Source organism: Pempheris klunzingeri, chromosome 4 (assembly GCF_042242105.1).
Source record: "Pempheris klunzingeri isolate RE-2024b chromosome 4, fPemKlu1.hap1, whole genome shotgun sequence".
Lineage (NCBI taxonomy): Eukaryota > Metazoa > Chordata > Actinopteri > Acropomatiformes > Pempheridae > Pempheris > Pempheris klunzingeri.
Window position 1 is genome coordinate 4,342,234 of NC_092015.1, and position 19,174 is coordinate 4,361,407.

A 19,174-nucleotide genomic window follows, 5' to 3' on the forward strand; every position below is an offset into this window, starting at 1 on the left:
ACAACAATAAAAGGTTACATCAGAGTAAAGCAGAGCTACTGTGCATCACTTTTGAACTTCACCTCTGCCTCCATCCCCGTTCAATCAGAGCTCTTCTTTGGCAGCTAAGTGCAGCTCAGAAAGCTTTTGCCACAATTATTGTTGTTTGCCTTAAAATGCCAACTTCCCATTTGGTTGCCGGTAAAAAAATAATAAACCCCAAAAACAAAAGGATGCGTGACACATGTGCCTTAATGCACCTGTGTGTGTGTGTGTGTGTGTGTGTGTGTGTGTGTGTGTGCTGCAGATGAAACTCACAAATGACAAAGCAGAGTATTCCAAATACATTTATTAAAGAGCTATAACCACACGCCTGCTGTTGCTCTCAACAGGGAGGAGCTGCGACGTTGGAGAAAAACAAATCAAAGTGGACTCACATTCAAATAAAAGAAACTAAAATTGACTCGATTTTTACATTTGGACTCACTAAAACATCAGTAAAGACAGTACTCTGGCAAACTGGACATACAAGACCGATATGAAGCTACATCAGCACCCATAATGCTGTTCTTCATTCTCAGACCTGATCCTGGGTAGATCAGGTCAAAACCTGCAATATTTTCTAACATCCAGGCTCAGAGCACTGAAGCCACGTTTACACTGGTGGGGATGTACAACAGTGCAACCTTTGGACTAGAGAAAAAAAAAAAAAGCACATGAAGAAAGCAATAAGAAGCTTAACTCTCCCAGTGGAAACGCAGCCTTGAAGCTCTTCTCTCCTCTCGCAGAGCCTCTCACCACCAAGCAAATACAACCGCTGTCCTAATGAGTAGGAGGAAGAGCAAAGGTGTCTGGGAAAGATGTGTCTTTCCCACAGACGACACGAGGAGAAGAGCTGCTCCTTACATGCTAATCATGTCCTGAGCTATCTTAACTAGAACCGTGACTGTAAAACAAGTCAGAAATGAGGCTGGTGATAAAACCGCTGCCAACTTTAACAGTGCGATCTGTCCACAGTGCTGCCAAATCAAACCCACCGGCATTTAAAATAATGACCCCTTCAAAAAAAAAGGGAAGTATCAAAGGTCTATGTACATAAGCGAAGGAAACGAATCACATAAAGTAGACGTGAAGACGTGAAAGGGAATGTCTAGAAATTTACCGTAAGGAAATTGATACTGGCAGTTTTTGGCTCACCTTAGGGGTCCAGCCAATAAAGTTTAAGATCCAAATTAAATTAACGAGAAATGAAAAGAGGGAGAAAGAGTTCACATGACAGTTAGTGCAGCTGTGGACAGTAAAAAAAAAAAGCTTTCCAGTGAAAGGAAATTTTGAAACTCAAAGACCATGGGAATAAAAAAAATTAAACCCTACTTTCTTCTTTTTTTTTTTGCTATAGATATTAGCACTCGCTCTTATTCATCCCACCTCTCCGTCTCTCATCTATTAGCATCCTGAAATGTCTTTGGTTTTGTTGCGTCGTTGGAAGCGTGTGTCGGCGGGGTCAAAGCCTTGCTCATGGGCTCCGAACAGAGCCCAGCTGGGCGTCTTGGCCATGTAGTCCAGCGCCGAGAAGCTCTGCTGCCCGGCGCTCTCCTCGTGAGCCCGGACCAGCTCCTGGAAACGCTCATAGTCGATCCACGTCCGCCACTCGCCGTCCACCTTGAACTGAAAGCACAAACAAAGAAGGGACAGATAAACAAGCCAGCAGCACTAAAGGAACTACTGCAGGCCCCTAACAGCCTTTTTTTAAATTCATTAAAGATTAATTTGACCAACAAAACAGAGAAACCAAAAAAATCTTATTTGGCCTTTTTAATAATCATTAAGAACTAATTAAAAGCAGCCTCTGCATAAAGTTGCGTTAATTTGGTGAAATGATGACCGTCAGAAAGCAACTGTGGCATTTAACAGAGTCTATTTGTCAGGCTGAAAGGCTAAAAACAGAAATGGTCAATCAACCTTTCCAATATTTACACCATGTCCACCTGTTACCACGGCCCACAATGTTGTCTTTAATCTGTGCACTAAATACACCCAACAGACTCAGGTTCAGCATCCGTGCAGCTTTAATCAGCAGCATAGTTAGTTCTAAGTGCATATATGAATCTGTCGTGACATGATGGGAAAAGCAGACCTTTAAAAGACTGTGATCACTTCTCAGCCTGAGACTTATATCATTAGTTAACAAACTTTATCTGCAGGAAGACCTGCAGATAAACTGTAACTCAAAAACATCAAACTTTATTCATACACATAGCTGCAAAGCAACACGCTCAGACACAGACAGAGAAATAAATGGACAACCACAAAGGGAAGTATCGCTCCTGAAGAAAAGTGATGCGTAGCTACAAAGAATTTACAGATGTGATCAAAAAGACTAACAGTGATTTCAGAGCTTCTCGCTCCACATCTTCCGCCTCCGGTTTGTTTAGCCTCTCTCTAAAAGGGTTGTGGATTCCACCTCCTCCCTTCTCCTCAAATATCTCCTGTTATCAATCACAGGCTTCTTACTCCTTCAACCAATTCCCAATCTGTCCTAGTGGGGAGAAAAAAAGGGGAATACATGGACAGAAGGAGAGAGCAGGGAGAGGAAATGTGTGTGTGTTGGTGTTTATTTGTGAGAGAGAGAACTGCTCGACTGTTTGACAGTGAGGAAAAGGCCTGTAACATCATTCCACCTCTCTAATCCCGCTTGTTTTCCCAAACCAGCGCAGGGGTGAAGAGTGTGACCCCTACTTTCCCACCATGCAACAGTGATACAACACCATGTTTCCCTTGTTGTCTGTAAAAGTGGGAAAGAAGAAACCGAGCACAAGCAAAGTAGGAATAACAGACAGCACAACCTTTTCTCTGAGGTTTAGTGTTGTTTATGGAAGCATGTAGCAAAGTTTGATCTTTAAAACGGTCCTGGATGACTTGAACTTGAAGGTTTTTCATAAGCTGTTACTGGATTCAAAATGGTGCCAAGTTGTCACTGGAGACCGCTGTTGTGCTTTAGCTCTTTAGCATTTAAGAGCTCTTCCAGGTTCATGGCTGCTTTGGCAGGGACCCCATGTGTGCACTGGGGCTTACTTTAAAATTCAGAGACTTCCACCAAACTGCTTCTTCTGCTGTAAGTCAGACAGCAGGAGGGGAAAAGAGCTTCCACTACACCACTGAAAAAAAAAAAAACAGCCACCCAAAATGACACCAAACGTACTCCCGAAGGACTGTCATTTATTTGCCAAGTTAAAGACTTTCCTGCCAGAGATGACGGCCCACTGAGGGAGCAGCGACATTAAGCGTTTGAGAGTTAGCTTTTAGATGTGCCAGCCTCAGCCATTAGAGAAGAGCTACCTGCCGCATTCCTAATGAGGCCTGAGAAAGAGGGGGGGGGAGAAAGCAGCGCATATTGGGAGTTAATGTTTCTGGTAATGAGAAGGGATGATATTTGTTCAGCCAGCATCTCGGCAAACAAATTCGGTCTCTAAGCAACAAAGAAAAGCTGTGCTGTCTGGAAGGAGAACAAGGCGGCCTGTTGTTTTACTAACAGTGTCTTTGCTGAAGATCACTGAGGATGCTGAGGACAGCCTCTTCATGGCGCACCACAGGAGGTGCCTTCGAGAAATTAAACTGCATTCTTTTTCTGCTACAGCAGGGACGCGTCTGCTCTGAAGATTAGATCCCCCGTGCTCCCTTTGGAGTAAAGAAAATTAGCACGCAAAAGGGAGAAATTCCTCATTATATAAATATATATTTTTCGTTTGTTTAGCGATGGCTCACCCTCCCATGCTGAATACTGGATAGAGCTGTGTTGTTTGCATAAAAAATTCATACAGCCAATTAAATACTTTTAGACTTCGAAATACAATCCAAAGAATTTTTCAAGCCAATATCTTCCTTTTATCTATAAACAGGAGCACATGTTTGGTGTTGCACATTGGCTTGTTGAACCAGCCACGAATAAATGGATGCCATGTAGTACAGATGAGCAGCCACGTGTGAAAAACCTTTCACATATGCTGTCTAATTGTAGTCAGGGGAGAATTTCTGACAGCTACAATATCTGATACTTAAACATCAACGCCAACACAATCGGTTCAACCAGCTGAGAGCTAGCTACACACTGGATCTGGTTTTACTTGTCAATAAATACTTTATGTAACAGGATTAAAACTGTATGTCAATCTTGTCATAACACGTGTGCTCTTATTTTGTAATATAGAGAGGTTCTTCCTGTTCTTACTAGTCTACCAACAAGGCTTGAATGCAGCAAAAGTGCAGATGCTGGAGGTAGTTAACATTCTTGTTGGATGCAGCTCTATGAACTGCATAAAAACTTTTCCCTCTGTGTTGTGGTTGGTCAGTTTAGATGCTGAGTGGTGTCCCTGAAGTTGTCTTGTCGTGTCCAAGCTGGAGGATAAAGGAGCATTTCTGATGTATCTGGAAAGACATTTTGAAATATTGATAAATTAGACCGAGTGTCGACCGCAAAAGGGGGCGACTTCACTGGGACTCTGACAGACAAACACATACTGATGGCACTGATTTGTAAGTCAAAAGGTCTTTCAGGAAGATGATCTCTGGGAGGTTTGTGTTTCAACTGCGCTGTTTTAATTCCGAGAGAAATGGGACTGAGATGGCTCGAGGAGGAGATGGATGGAGAATCAGAGGGGGGAAAAAGATGGGGGAAGGGAGAGAGACGAAAGAGGGCAGATGAAAGAGAGAAAACGCTGGCAGAGAAAGCAGAAGGAGGTGTGAGAGAGGCAGAGATATGGAAAATGAGAGAAATGCCTATCAATGGGAAGATCCCATGGGTTAAAAAGGAAACTAATGATGATGTGTTAGTGCGGGGAGGATCTATCGCTACTTGCCGCTAAAAAGTGATCTCTCTCTCTCAAACACACACACACACACACACACACACACACAGCTCTGATGTCTTTTAAAGGACATCAAACAGTGATATCATTCAAATGGAACTAGAAGATCTGAGGACTGTGCAGTAAGAGTGTGCACACACACACACACACACATGCAAAATGAGACTGATGTGCTTTCCTGTGATGCGTTTCAAACTCTGCCGTTATGTAAGTTAACATTAAAACTTGGAACACTTCATATTCTGGATTCCCCTCCTGCTGAGATTGTGCTGCACAAAGACATTCAGGACACAGAGGACATTTAACAGAAAAAACACCACTCCAGACTCCCCATTCACAGGAGGAATCTAAAAATGCCTCCAGGTCCCAAACTCTGCTAGTTTATTGATGAGTGTCCAAAAATGCAGAGTAACTTATTCAACACAATTAAAAACAGAAAGTCATCAGTGTCTGTGTGAGCCAGGAATAGTCAGGGTGGACTAAAGATGATCCTATTTCATTTATTTTCCATTCAAGTAGAAGTATACGTGCAGTAACATATGTATAAAGAAAAACACACTGGGGAAAAGGCATAATTGGAGGTAGAGTGTGTGTGTTGCTGCTCTGTTTTTTCTTTAAAGAGCCTTTATCAATGCTTAAAACACCTAAAAAGACGCAGTGAGTGCAAAACGTTGTTCATTCGTCTCACGCCGGCTCAGCCAGAGCCATTAGTTAACAGGCAGATAGAATATCCTGCTTCAGGGAATCAGGCACTAATACTGCAATCTGCGTGGCTACAAGCAGGAAGTGGAAAATGTGAGCGTGACTGTGTATAATAAGAAATACTGACAGTTGTAGACGAGGAGGTGAAAATGAATGAAGGTGTCTGAAGCAGTTGCACAAACGTCCACTGTTATATTTGTGATAGTGAGAGAATGATTGAGGAAAAAAAGAGACGAGATGAGGAGAGAAGAGGAGAAGGAGCGGGGGATGAAAAGAGGAGGGTGGAAATCAGTTTAGTAAAATATTGATTGCATCCTTGCTGGTGTGTAAGAGGTGCAAGGAATTAAGTGAACAAGTGGCCTTTTTTTATCTCAGGCAAATGTGTGTGTGTGTGTCTTCACCAAGACGGCAGTGATAGCAATGATGATGATGATCTTTGTTTATGTTCATCCGTGGCCCAGCATGCCACTTTATCTGTACAAACCAGAGGCACATATTTAAATTGCATTTTAGGACCAACACCTAACAGAGCGTGCGTGCATTCATTTTTAAAAAGAGTTAAAAAAACAACAAGCGGCTCTGTGAGGCTGCACTAAAAGCTTTATGTCAGCATGCCACGATGCTCACAATGACAACATGCTGATGTTGAGCACCTATAATGTTCACCTTATTTACCTTATCCTGCATGACATTTACTGATTAGCACAAAAAAAGGTGCTCGATAAAAAGTAAGATTATGAAAGTTATTACAGTTTATGAGACATTAACACCATGGTGTCATTAAAGGAAACGTCCGGGGATCACCAACGCCATCGGCATTCATTGTTTGGTAAGTGTGTTTACCATATTTTGGGCCAGTCTAGCCAGTGGTGAGAGAAAAATAGATGACAGAAGCTATTCACTGTGGAAATACATAACAGAAACCAGAGGAATAAACAGTATGTGCTTTCTCTCCGTCTCCCTCTCTCCTCCCGGCCCAGAAAGAGCCCACATTCTCCACAGAGGTAAATAAGCCTGTAAGCAGTCCCATGAAAACAACGCTCCAGTAAATACAGACAGAGGAGGATTAAGAGTTTGGGTCCTTAAATAAACTCTGATGACACATCGAGCACACCGTTAATGTTTATACGTGTTTGTGCGTCTGACATGGAGGTGTGTGTGCCGAGCTGCCCGGCTTGAATCTCTGTCAGAGAGCCAAGACAGCAATTAATCATCATTCATTAATTATTGACGGACAGTTACCTTGGCAGAACCCACCACCGACTGATACTTTCCGGTGCAGGTGAGCCTCTGCCAGAATAAACCACTCTGATGGTTGCATATTTCGAAAGGAAGGCAGGCGGGAGACTAAATTATACAATAATAGAATAAAACAAGACTAAATCAAAACACCAATTTCAAAACTAGAAACCTGCAGTACGTTTCTGAGCTGTCTGGAAAACTACTTTTCAGAAAATAAAGATGAAAGATGCAACTGTGGCAACAGATGCAAAGGACGTCTCAAGGTACACATTATTCATTATTATGTGTGACGGGACGCTAACGCAGTATCTACTTTCTGGGTCCACTGATAACTTAGAAATGCTAATAAGCAAAAAAAAACAGCTCTAGCCAGAAAGTTGCACCTAATAATCCAGAGTACAGTCTCCATTGTATCCTTAAACACTACAACTACTTCTTAATTTAGCTGCACTGTGTGAAGTAAAGGATACAGAGACCACTAACTTTTGTCCTTGTCCTGAAAGTATGAATTTATCCTTCTGTGGCCAAAACAGTGTTTACTGAAAATCTATTTTTGGTGTCTAAATTAAAGATGACATTTGGTGCCTGATAGCAAGAGTAAAAAGAAGATAAACACATGTTATCACCAAACAAAGAATAAGTTTGTCTTGAACTTAACAGTCACTAACAGAAGTTATGCAAGTAACATTAAATACATCTTTTTATATCATCAAAAGGCCAAGTAACATTTTCTTAATATTCATTAACCTGCTGTTCATTTTCTCACTTAATCAACTAAAAGATATTCAAGTTACTATCATAGAAGACCAAGCAAATCAGAAAACATTGAAATCTGAGAAGCTGGAGCAATAAAATCTTTGGCACATTTGGAAAAAAGAAGGATTAAATCAAAATAGTGGCCAATTAATGTCCTTTTGATTGACTAATAGATGAATCTATGCTCCTTATGCTGCCAAGTAGCTACGATGATTAAATGATTCTTCATCAGCTCAGTGTTCTTCATTTTATGCTGCCGATGTAAAATGAGCTGAGCCAAAAAAAGTCTCATAAACTCAGGATTTAAAACCAATTAGAAGAATGTTTAAATTCTACGTTGAGATGTTAACGTGCTTGAATGTGTTCAGTGGGTACAATAGCTAAAATCTGCAGACAAGTTAAATCATGTATGGCTTTCTGAAGCGGGGGTCCTTACCTTGGTGTGTGCAATGAGCAAACAGTTGGAGTGCTCGTGTTCGCAGGCAATCTCATACTGAGGCAGCATGTCAGCCAGCTGCTGGACGAAGGCGACCACTTCCTGATGCCAGGGGACGTTAGCCATGGTCAGACTGCTGGCAGAGCTTTCCCCACAGTACGTCACTCCCTGCACACACGAGCACACAAAAGGCTTTACAATTCATTAACACGTGGAAATGTGAAACTACAAGAGGACAGGAACCATAAGAAGAACAGCACTGCACCTAGCCGCTGTAAGCCACGATCACTGGACATGTGAGCATTTTAAGATCAAAATAAAGTTAAGTCAAATTAGAAAACAGAAAATGGCTTATCGTCATTGCTATTTGGCACCATGGAGGCTAATTTGCTCATCAGGTCAACTATAGCTAAAATGGGACCAAAATAATTGAAGTAATGAAGTAAAAGTTGCACTCGACTTAAATAAAACATATTGTGGTGGTGTGTAGTGTGTGATTAACAAAACAGCTTCATACACAGCAACACAGTATCACTTGTAAAACTGACGTATGACTTCCAATTCCAACAGGAGAAGAAAAATGGAGTAGGAAGTGAAAAACCATCTGCTTGGCTACAAAAATCAATCAAATAGCAGGCTGGACGCTGAGTGTTTCTGATCAATAGTGGCAAATCTGTGCTGTGGTTACAAGTGATGAGGAAGGAGAGGCGCTGAGAGGAGGACAACGACTCCCCATGGCAGAGACAAACTATTGACGGGTTGGGCTGAGGGGAGAGAGATGTGAGGGAGCCGTGAAGGGAGCGCGTCTCTGATGCCCATTTTATACGAACCGAAGGAATCCACAGCAGGCTTCACACCAGCGTCCTCCAATACAAAACCTCCATCGGCAATCAGATTCAGCCTTACTGTTTGCAGCTGGGTTTTTTTTTTTATATTTTATTTATTTCAAAGACTTATAGAAATACATATCAGCACAAACACTAACGGATCAGTAATCCTCTTGTGAGGTTCTCCCAGTCCAGCAACAACTTATCAAGCCGTCAGTAATTCTCTCCATACTTTGGACATTATTCACAATATCTGTCCAGTTAATCTTTGTTGGAAGTTCAGTGTGAAACCATTTTTGTGTTCCAGCTGTTCTTGCTGGGTGCTAATTATATCTTTGACAGATTTTTGCCCGTGTGACTGAATGAGGTGACTGCAGCTGGTTTTCAACAGAGATTTAAAAGTATTTGGACTTCAAAGTGTTATTTATAATCACATGGGTCAAATGTTTGTGTAGTTTATAGTTTATGCTTTTCACGGTCAAGCTGCAACTATGGAGCCAGGCAGTTAAACCCAAAGACCTTTGAGTTTATAAATCTCTCTCAATGGCAAAACTCCTAAAGTGCATACCGAAAATATTGTAGCATTTAATTTTTCAGTGTTTCAACATTGAATCGGCTTCTCAGAGTCTATGCCAGGGGAGCAATTAAGTTTTCAGGAGAGTTTAATGCAATAATTGATCAAATGTGAGCTGATGACACACACTATCACATTATTTTGGAATAATAGAGCAATATAACACCAGAATAGGGTTCTTACACACATTTTGGTTTTAAACAGTTCAGTGATATGAAAGACGGGAAAGTGTAGGTAACCGTGAGATGGATGACGTGCAGTAGGCTTTAGAAACACACAGCACCAACATGATCCCAGAAACTTTTTTCTTTAACCAAATCTGGTTCTGTATGTGACCAGGTAACACCAAGAATGTGTGCTGGAGAGATCCAACACAGGTGTCCCACATAATAGTGATATGGTGTGTGTCATAGTGCTCTCACATTCAGGTGCAATCGTGCTTTAAAGATTTAAAGATGTTTTAATTTTTGTACACAAATGCATGGGCAAACTAACACACACACACACACACTCACACACTCATACACAGCACCCGTGTGTCAGTGTGCTGTAGCAGAGCCAAGGCAGCAGCTGTGCTACCATAATTCTCTGATCTGTTGGCCAGAAACGGTGTCTGATCCTCACCCAGGTATCCCATAGATGAAAAACAAGAGTAAATGTCCATGTGTATGTCTGCACGATTGAGAGAGGAAATGTTAGTGAGCATGTTGAAAATGTAGTCAAGCATCTCGCCTTTCTCCCTTCTGTCCTTCAGGGAACTGCATGATCCAAAAACAGCAGCAAACAAAAAGCTCTGCACTGTAAATGTAAAGACCAGTGCATAAGCCCATTATTGGAGTCGACCATTCATAACCAACCCCTGCTGTACAGCCTTAAGCCTCAAGCAGTGTATAATATTCCCGTGTTGACCAGCTGCTCTCAAAATTTGCACTTGCTTAAGAGGGATCTTTGGTGAATGTCAATGAAAAAACTGAAAGATCTTAGGATGAGCCCCACTAACTGTTACAATCACTTTGCTTACTCAGAAAAATCAGAACTGAACAGGACTTTGCAAGTTGGCAAGACCAGCTGACAAGACTCACTGAGCACATTTACTGTGCAGTTTTCCCATCTTTGAAGATTTAATATGCAATATAAATTTTAAATTATTTTAATTAACATGAAGTGGTGCTAAATTATGAAAGTCTCAATTGGTTAAAACTGTTTTAAGTTGTTCAGCTAGAGGCGATGAGCTCTCCCTGAGCACTATTCTGACTTGTGAGAGTAATCACTAGGACTTTGATTTCTGGGAAGTTAAACACTTCTGAACACACGGCATGCCCAGGGAAGATGAAATACCAGTTTTGCCGTTTTGCGGGACGCAGACATCAAAGTTTCACCGATCTGTTGGCTGAGGCCAATTTCCTAAATGCAAAAAGCAGAATTTATAACCATGAATTAAGTGGTTTGTCTTAGGAAACAGAAAACTCATCTCTTTCTTTTGGGGTATTTACTTGTTTTCCTCCATGGCAACCTTCTAACTACTGATCTCTCCCATTGGCAAAGCTATTTCAAGAGTGCCATTCACATCTATTCGAACCTGTCCACTCAGCAGCCGCAGGGGATCTTCGCAGACTGCAGCCATTTCTTCGGTAATTTAACCACATATGTCTTGCAGGGCTGCTTGCGAATTCACTGCACAGAAAGTGAAACATATCTTCAGGGATTGAGTTTGGAGAGAGAGGAAAAAGGTGCAGCTAAGGGCGAGGCGGGGCAGGGGCACTGGACAGAATTGATGAGGGACCTTGGTGTTATCAGCCTTGCCTGGAGGCCCGCTGAATAAAGATCAACTATCCAGGACTCGGTATAAATCACCAGGCGGGGCAGGCGGGACGACGGAGCAATAGGAGATGGGAAAAGATCTTTGAGATATACAGAGGGAATGAATGAACTGTATCACTGAGGAAGTTATGAGACTGTGGGGGAGTGGGAGGGAAAGAGAGAGCCCTTCACCTGTTCACGAATAATCTATGTCTTTTGCCTTTAATGGAAATCATAAATGCTGATCCTCAAGGCCCCTCTTGCTGTGTGCGACATACACCCATGTGCGTTTTACCAAATTTATCTCTGTACATTTATGTCCTTGCCCAATCCCCCCACCACCACCACCACCATCTCTCTCTTACTTTTAGTAATCCATTTCCTCTCAGGGCGAGGGAGGCACCAGCGGCAGGTAAGTGGTATTGATGCAGCGCTGAGATGATAAATCACGTATCAGACAATAATTGGACAGTGGATGGTAAATTACACAGGCAGAATGTGTTGCACCATATAAGATGATGGACTAATAATTAATGGGTCAATAGCAAAGAACTTGCTGCTGGACACACACAGCCGAGCGATGCATCATTGTTACGGATCTACACTTCATCTTAATCAAATGCACGCACTCATGTCTATATATATATAGAGAGAGATGGGTGACAAATCTAAGGGAAGACCTCAATAAACGACAGCAGAACCATAACAAATGTGGATGCGCCCACATGGAGGCCTCTTCCTGGCATGGTTTAGGTCCACTAGCTGCAAGTCAGTAGAGAGTCATTCGAAGTGATCACCTCCATCCTGATAGACAAGATCTCTTCCAGGGTGACCATGTGAGCATCCACAGGAAAGGAGTCATGTGAATCGTGTGCCACGGCCTCCTCTCAACCTTATTAAACACCTATGTGAGACTTTGGACAGCACTCTCCACTTCCACCACCACCCCCCCACAAAAAGAAAGAAAGAGGGAATGTCTTTTGGAGAAATGGTGCCGTCTCTCCAGAGACTTTCAGAATCTGTAAAGCTTTGAATTGAATTGACGGGTTTTCAATTCCTTGCTTTCTGGCTGTGGATATGAAGCTCGCTTTCTTCTCCAGCTAAATTAAAACACAGCAGACAGATTCTTAACTACACACATAAAGGGAATGTCACATATCTGCCATTTTAGCATTCCTGCTCCCAGGGGATTTTCAATTAAAATCTTACTAATTAGGTTAGAAATATCTGTTGATCCCACTTCTACTGAAATCACTGATCTTCTATGCCCCTAATCTCTTACCTGTAATCTGTCACAAGACAATTTTACCTTTGAGTCCCTAGAAATTGACCAAAGGTGTCCATGAATTCCAATACTGGAATTATCCAAGCTTAAATTCACTCTTAGCTGAGAGCCATGTTTAGAACTGTGACTTCTCTAAAAGTGTTTTGTTTAGTGTGTCCAATCATGGTTATGATGTATTTGAGCTGCTGTGCTTTTCTCACTATAAAGTATATTATAGAGCTGAAGCCATAGTCGATTAATCGATAGAGAGAAAATGAAACAGGCAACTATTTCGAGAATCAAATAATCATTAAATTTATTTTCAAGCAAAAATACCAAAACATTTGTGGCTCCAGCTCCTTAAGTTTCAGATCATTGTAAACTGGATAACTTTGAGAAACATTTGGAGACGTCACCTTAACCTCTGGGAATCTCAGACAGGTATTCTATAGACCAAATAATACAAATAACTGGTAGATTAATCGACAACTAAAACAATTGTTAGTTACATCCCTAGTATACTGTATATTTATATTAAAAACAACAATATCATCACTATTAATGAAGCCCTTTCTCAGACTTGATGCCACCTGGCTCTGTTCAGTCAGCAGTGGGGGTTAATTTGACTGGTGATATGACGGAGCAGCTCCCTCTATCGCACTGTCACCGGTTCATCCTGGGCTGCACTAATTAACTGAGGACACGAAGCTGAAGTCAATAGTTTGCCCAAAGCTCAGCAGCCAGGGGTGTTCATCTATTCAGTAAAGGGCGACGTACCGCTCAGGGGCAGGAAGAAAGGAAGTGGAGGCCAGAGAGATAACTGAGATAATTTAGGGACAAAGACAAGAAAGATATGAGACAGAGGGAGAGGGAGTTCACCCTTTTACCCGTAACAGTGAGACTGCTTAAATAATTGATTATCAGGATAAGAGGAAGATTTCACTGTGATTTTGCTGTCCTGAAGGTCAGACTCTGAGGTAATGAAACACTTGATGTCATTTATAAAAGGCATTAATCATTACCAACTGTAGACCTTTATTGGACAAATGCCAGGTCAAGAATGAAAATGTAATATTCTTCTATCACACCCACTAACTTGGTTATTCTCTTGGGGATTAATAAAGTACTATCTTATTTTATCTAATCTCATGTTTATGAGGGAGTAGCGCTGAAACTAATGCTGCTAATGTTATCAATGACTGCTGGACTTGGTTTTGTCTAATCACAGTTGCAATGATATAAAATCAAGGCAGCAGCAAATCTTTACATCTGAGAAGATGGAATCAGTGAACGACAAACGACTTGCCATTAGTTTATAATCATAATTGTTGTTTGAACTATTGATTGACGCAGGCGTCTGTGATGTTCATCGAGTTGGTGTCCACCGCCAAGAATCAATGTGTTTTGCTTTTTGTTCTTGCGCTCCTCTCTTATTGTGATTAAGGCAAGCAGTACGTGGACAATGTGGAAAATGTGAGAGGAGCTTAATTAAATTAACACCTCGGTTCCTGAGTGAAGTCAGTCTGTATTCACCACACAGTCACATTTGATGGGTATCTCCGATTACCTGTCCAATCCAATGCTCCCTGCTGTCTTGTTAGTGCTGTGCTCTCTGATATAGTGAAATGCCATGTAGTGCTGGATCAATGCACACTCCTACGAAAAATCTTTACTAGAAAAGCCAGGCAAAGACTCGAGGGACAACTTAGATTTGGAAGAGTGTGTTTTTCACCCATTAACAGCACATTGTAAACTCTTATCATGTAGCATAGACTTGCTTGAGGCAAATTGTTGATTACTTAAGGAGCAATAAAACACAGCATGCAAGTGGGGAAGATTAGCATAATGTGGAGGAAAGACAGAGGAGATACAGACAGGGATCTTTTAATTGTCACACAGCTGGTCGAAGTCACAGATGGCAAAAAATTGCTTTGACATTTACGGCACATGACAAATTTGAGTGCAAGAGCAGATTTGAACACAAGGAACAGAATCGAAAGAGGGAGAGAGAAAAGGATTGAGGGAGGCAAAAGGAGATGAATTGGGGAATTATATATGTCTATACAGTGTATAGACATAAGAGACGAGGACCCGGTACCATATGTTAAATAACAAAGGGTAAAGCAGAGAGAGAAGAAAGAGAATTACTAAGAGAAAGCAAACTCTTGGGAGAGAGTGAAGCGAATGTACTTCAGGCCTGACCGTAATTAATTCCTCTATCTGCTGGCTGTGTGAATCTGATGACTGCTCTATCCTCTGTGTCTTTTTGAGCCTACATCCTGCATAATTTCTATGGTTTGTATGCTTGTATCGACACTGGTAACTCAATGAGCCTGGCTGCATCCTGCTGCCCTCTAGCAGTGCTGTTTAAGATGCAGTCTAACAAGAGGCCCAGAGCGGACAAAGACTGGCTGAATCTGCATGTCAGACTGGCAACACTGAGGGTGCTTTAGGGAAGGAATTTTTAGTTTAGGGCCTGAAACTAATGCTCTTATCAAAACTTAATCACCCAACTAGTTGTTCCTGAACAAATCAGATGATAACTCCACAGTTTCTGTTTCACGCTGCCAAACCTAACCTCAAAATCACAAAACTTTTGCTAGCTTGCGTCTCGCTTACAGCAACACACTGAAGCATTATCCAGCAACAGACTAAGTAGCCAGTCAAATAGAATTGGGCCTGTAAGACTCAATTCAGGATACAGATGTCATGCGTCATCATTGTGCCTGATATAAATCTGATATAAATCACAATGGGAAGCTTCTCCAGGCTGCAGACAGGCAAACCCCCTGCAAAGGTTCAAAAAGACGTTCACATGATGCATGACTGCTTTCCATTTTGTGCGCGCGTCATGAATGGGTGCAAAGATATTTCAATGGATGGACAACAAACAGCAAAGACAAGCACAGTGCGTCACCACACACACAAGAGGTACTATAGGGAGGATTGATGGGAGAAGTGTGAGCTTGTTAGTTTAAATATGCGAACGTACTGCCAAAGCAGCAAGATTCCCTAAAAACTAACTTAATTAGGGGCTCAGTGAAAAACACCTTCTCACAAAACCCCCAGACACACACAGACACACACACAGACACACACACAGACACACACACAGACACAATCTTGCTGCTGTTGGCCCTTCAGAAAGTTTTGTTTGGTTTCCACACCACATGCTTCGAGCCTCCGACTATAGCAACCCCTCATTACAGCACTGGCTTTCTCATCTCATTATTTTGAGTAGAAAACTTGTACACTGCTGCAGTTTTCTGACAGTGCTGAAAGTTTAATGGTGTTTTAGTGTTAAAGCCATATCAGTGTTAGTATTAATGTGTCACAGGCTCCGTTTGCACTGTGATCAAGTGGTTGATGTGTTTGGTTTGTGTGCCTGGTGGCCAAACGTTTGTCATGAAACCAGTCAAAACCTATAACTAAACTACTTGTGCTTGTATTATGCAAGTACACACTTTCTGTGTCTTTTCAATGACTTAATTGTTGTTTAAATATCACAAATTTTTGTCAGTGTGACATGTTAGAATGAATATGTGAATATGTTTTATCCTCGTTGGTCGGCCTTTCCTTTTACAGCAGTAGTGGCTAACTGATCATCTGCAGATCAATAAATCAATAGTCTACTCGTGGCTACAACATTACTACTTCCAGTCACTGCCAGTCTTGCATCTGTTGCACATTTTAAACAGAATGAGTTGAGTCATATCTATATATATGCTCCTGTTTCTGCACCGTCAGCAAAACCAGACGAAAAGACCACAGAAAGAGAGGAAGACATAAACAAGTTGCTCCGGCTGATTAACAGCAAAAAATTGAATAACGAAATGCATATTTTCAATTAGCTTTTAATGAAACAGTGTTCTTCTGCGATTAAATGTCTTCATTATTCTCTCTCTCTCCCTCAGAGATGATGGTACTTCACCCTACGTATCTTAACTCTCTTTGTAAGACAGTAAATCCTGTAAGTCCTGCTCCAATTCCTGCTTAAATATGTTCTCCAGAGCTACAGGCAGGACACCTGTACCCAACTTAAATTAAACAAGGCATAATCTGGAGCCATCCTCCAGCTAGAACCCAGCCGACGTCTGACATGGATGTAAGAGAGTTTAAAAATTCTAATAGTCGCACATCAAAAATATTCGTTTTGTTTTTTATTAGGATCTTTTTTTGTCCCTCTTGCAAGGAGCGTTTTATACCTGAAAAATAAATAGTGCTCTTTATTCTCTGTGAAAGATGGATCAAGATAAAGTGGTCTATGTTATCCCAAATGTACTTATATATATATACATACATTTGTTTTTGCTTACTGTTGCTTATTCACAATGTGTGTGCTGTGGAAAATGTTGGACTGATGTGTTAGAAAATGCTCTCCACAACGATCGAATGTCAAACATCAAATGAAGAATGTCTTTATTTTCCATCTGGATGTTGTTTTTTCCCCTTTAATTTGTCACTGATCTCTTTCTCAGATAAGCTAAAGCTGGCTGATATATAGGCCACACTGATGTATCATTTGGACCGTTCACCCTCATTACCTACTGTTAAAGGTGTCCTTGAGTAAAGCACTTAACCCCCAAATGCTCCTATGTGCTGTTGGCCCCCAGATAAGACAGCTCCCAGGTGTGATTCTGTGTAACTGTGAGCAGGCTGCTGAATAAGACCGTACGGCTAAGTAAACCAAGCCTGGGAAATTGAAGGTTAAAGTAAAGCAATGGCTGGGAGCAGTGTGATCCCGGTGGAGACTGGCCAGTGGTGGAACTCTGTTACCAGGTAGTGCAGGAATGAGAAGTGCTCTGGATTATGAACGAGAGGATGTGGGAAGGTATTCCCATAGGGGGGGCTCCATGTGGGAAGAGGTGCTTCATGTATGCTAATTTTGTCTGTAGGAAGCCTTTCACCTGTTCTTTTGCCTTTTGAGCAGGACATTTAGGATGAGGGGAAGCATGTAATGGGACAAGTAAGGGGATGGGTGGGGTGTGTCTCAGTGTGCGTATTCATGTGTGTGTGTGTGTGTGTGAGTGAGAGGTAGAATGAGACCTGACAAATGAGAAGATCACATCATCAAACCAATTAGCTTGCACCCCTGCAGTGAAATGAAAACAGAATACAACCAAATTTTCTAAAGATCAACTTCAAAAAGGTCAGGGCTCTCCATTACCTCTGCTATATGGAGGTGCAGACAAGTAATTGTGCTGGCCTACTTTTTATAGAGTCTAGGCGTTGTTTAAAAAGGAGCGGAGGTTAATATAATAGACAGACACAATGAAATCATAATGCAGCTGTCACACCAGACAGAGAAGCAAACACTGATAATTATCTTTGGATATGAAGCCGCTACACAATACAGGTGCTTAAATCAGACGTCTGTGTTTTAGTAGAATTTACTCCAACGCAAGACGATGCAGCACTTTCACAGTCTAATAATTCTGTTAAACCAAGACGGTGCTTTCCAAAAAGTGTAACACACTCTCAAGAAGGAAATAACCGCAGACTATTGAAATGAAATAAGTAATAGGACACTTTAAATACAAAATCTTAAAAAAAATCTTACATTCTGGTGCAGATGTTTTCATCACTAAGAGGCAGGAAGAGGCTGGAGGCTGCATCTACTACTGTCCCCAGTATTACTGGGATTCTGCTGAATAATAGAAAGAAAGAGCTCATGGGAGCTTCATCTAGTGTGCAGACTCTATATTTCATATTTATTCTGGACAGCACGTAGGATTTATTGTGTTTGAATGTGCATCCTTCCACAAACTTCTAAGCATGAACTGAATAATGAACATGGATGTAGATGAGTTTGTCACTATGACAACCACAGCTCAGACTGCTGCCAGGTACCCCTTCCCGTGTTAATAATACCGTGTCCGCCAAATGACCGGGATAAGGTCACTGTGCCACACAGCCCACCATTCCAGTGTGCATTGTGCCACTTATCTGATGACATACATATGGACTTAAATCCCTGCTCCATAAATCCTGCAGGGTGTCAGCATAACAGCAGTGTTTTTGTTTTTGTTATTCGTATTCTTTTGGAGCTGTATGTAACAAAAAGCAATGTCCCCCTGGGGATAATTAAAGTAATTCTGATTCTGATTCGGCACCAAATAACTGTAGATGTCATTAAAACATGTCGTTCTGATCAGTATCTTTTTAAATCGGTCAGAGAATTTTATTCTGAGGGAAACTATTTATCCAATAATCTGCAACAGAAGGTTCAAACTTACTTGGTGGAAACTATCAAGTTAGATCTGTTGTTCACAACCAAACTAAACCCAATGGCAAACTCACAAACAAAGTCCTTCACCAACAAAGGCACAGAGAAATTTAATCATATTTGTAGACAAATTGAGTAATTTAAAGTCAATAATTCATAAAGTTCGACAAACATAAATTAAATAACAAAAAGCTTCAAATAACTGAAAAGGTAATTCTGCCTCTTGATGAGAGTAGTGGTGATATTTAGAAAGGTTCATTGTGGCTTTTTCATTTTAGATAAAACTTAGAAATAATAAATAGCTTGAAGGAATCTCAACTTTAATTTGAATATCTGGTAATTTATTCAGCCTGCTGCCTTGATGTATAAACTGGTGGATTGATTTGCTTTCATTAGAAATATTCACGTATGTCAAAGGGCTGTTGAACTAGTTCAATACAAATATTTGCCCATCAAACTTCTGTTCAATTCTACTTGTTTCCTGTCAGTTGTGAATACACAAA

The 19,174-nt window shown here is 41.2% G+C and overlaps 1 protein-coding gene across 1 annotated transcript in view; it reads right to left on the bottom strand.

Moving 5' to 3' along the window:
- Positions 1-310: 310 nt before the first annotated feature.
- Positions 311-19,174, bottom strand: part of tyw1 (tRNA-yW synthesizing protein 1 homolog (S. cerevisiae)) — a 53,303-nt gene continuing 34,439 nt past the window's right edge. The window contains exons 15-16 of the mRNA XM_070828992.1: positions 7,981-8,148; positions 311-1,647 (exon numbers count right to left, since the gene is read on the bottom strand). Of these exons, the coding sequence (XP_070685093.1) occupies positions 1,426-1,647; positions 7,981-8,148 (390 nt within the window). The 3' untranslated portion in view covers positions 311-1,425. The remainder of the gene's footprint in view (positions 1,648-7,980; positions 8,149-19,174) is intronic.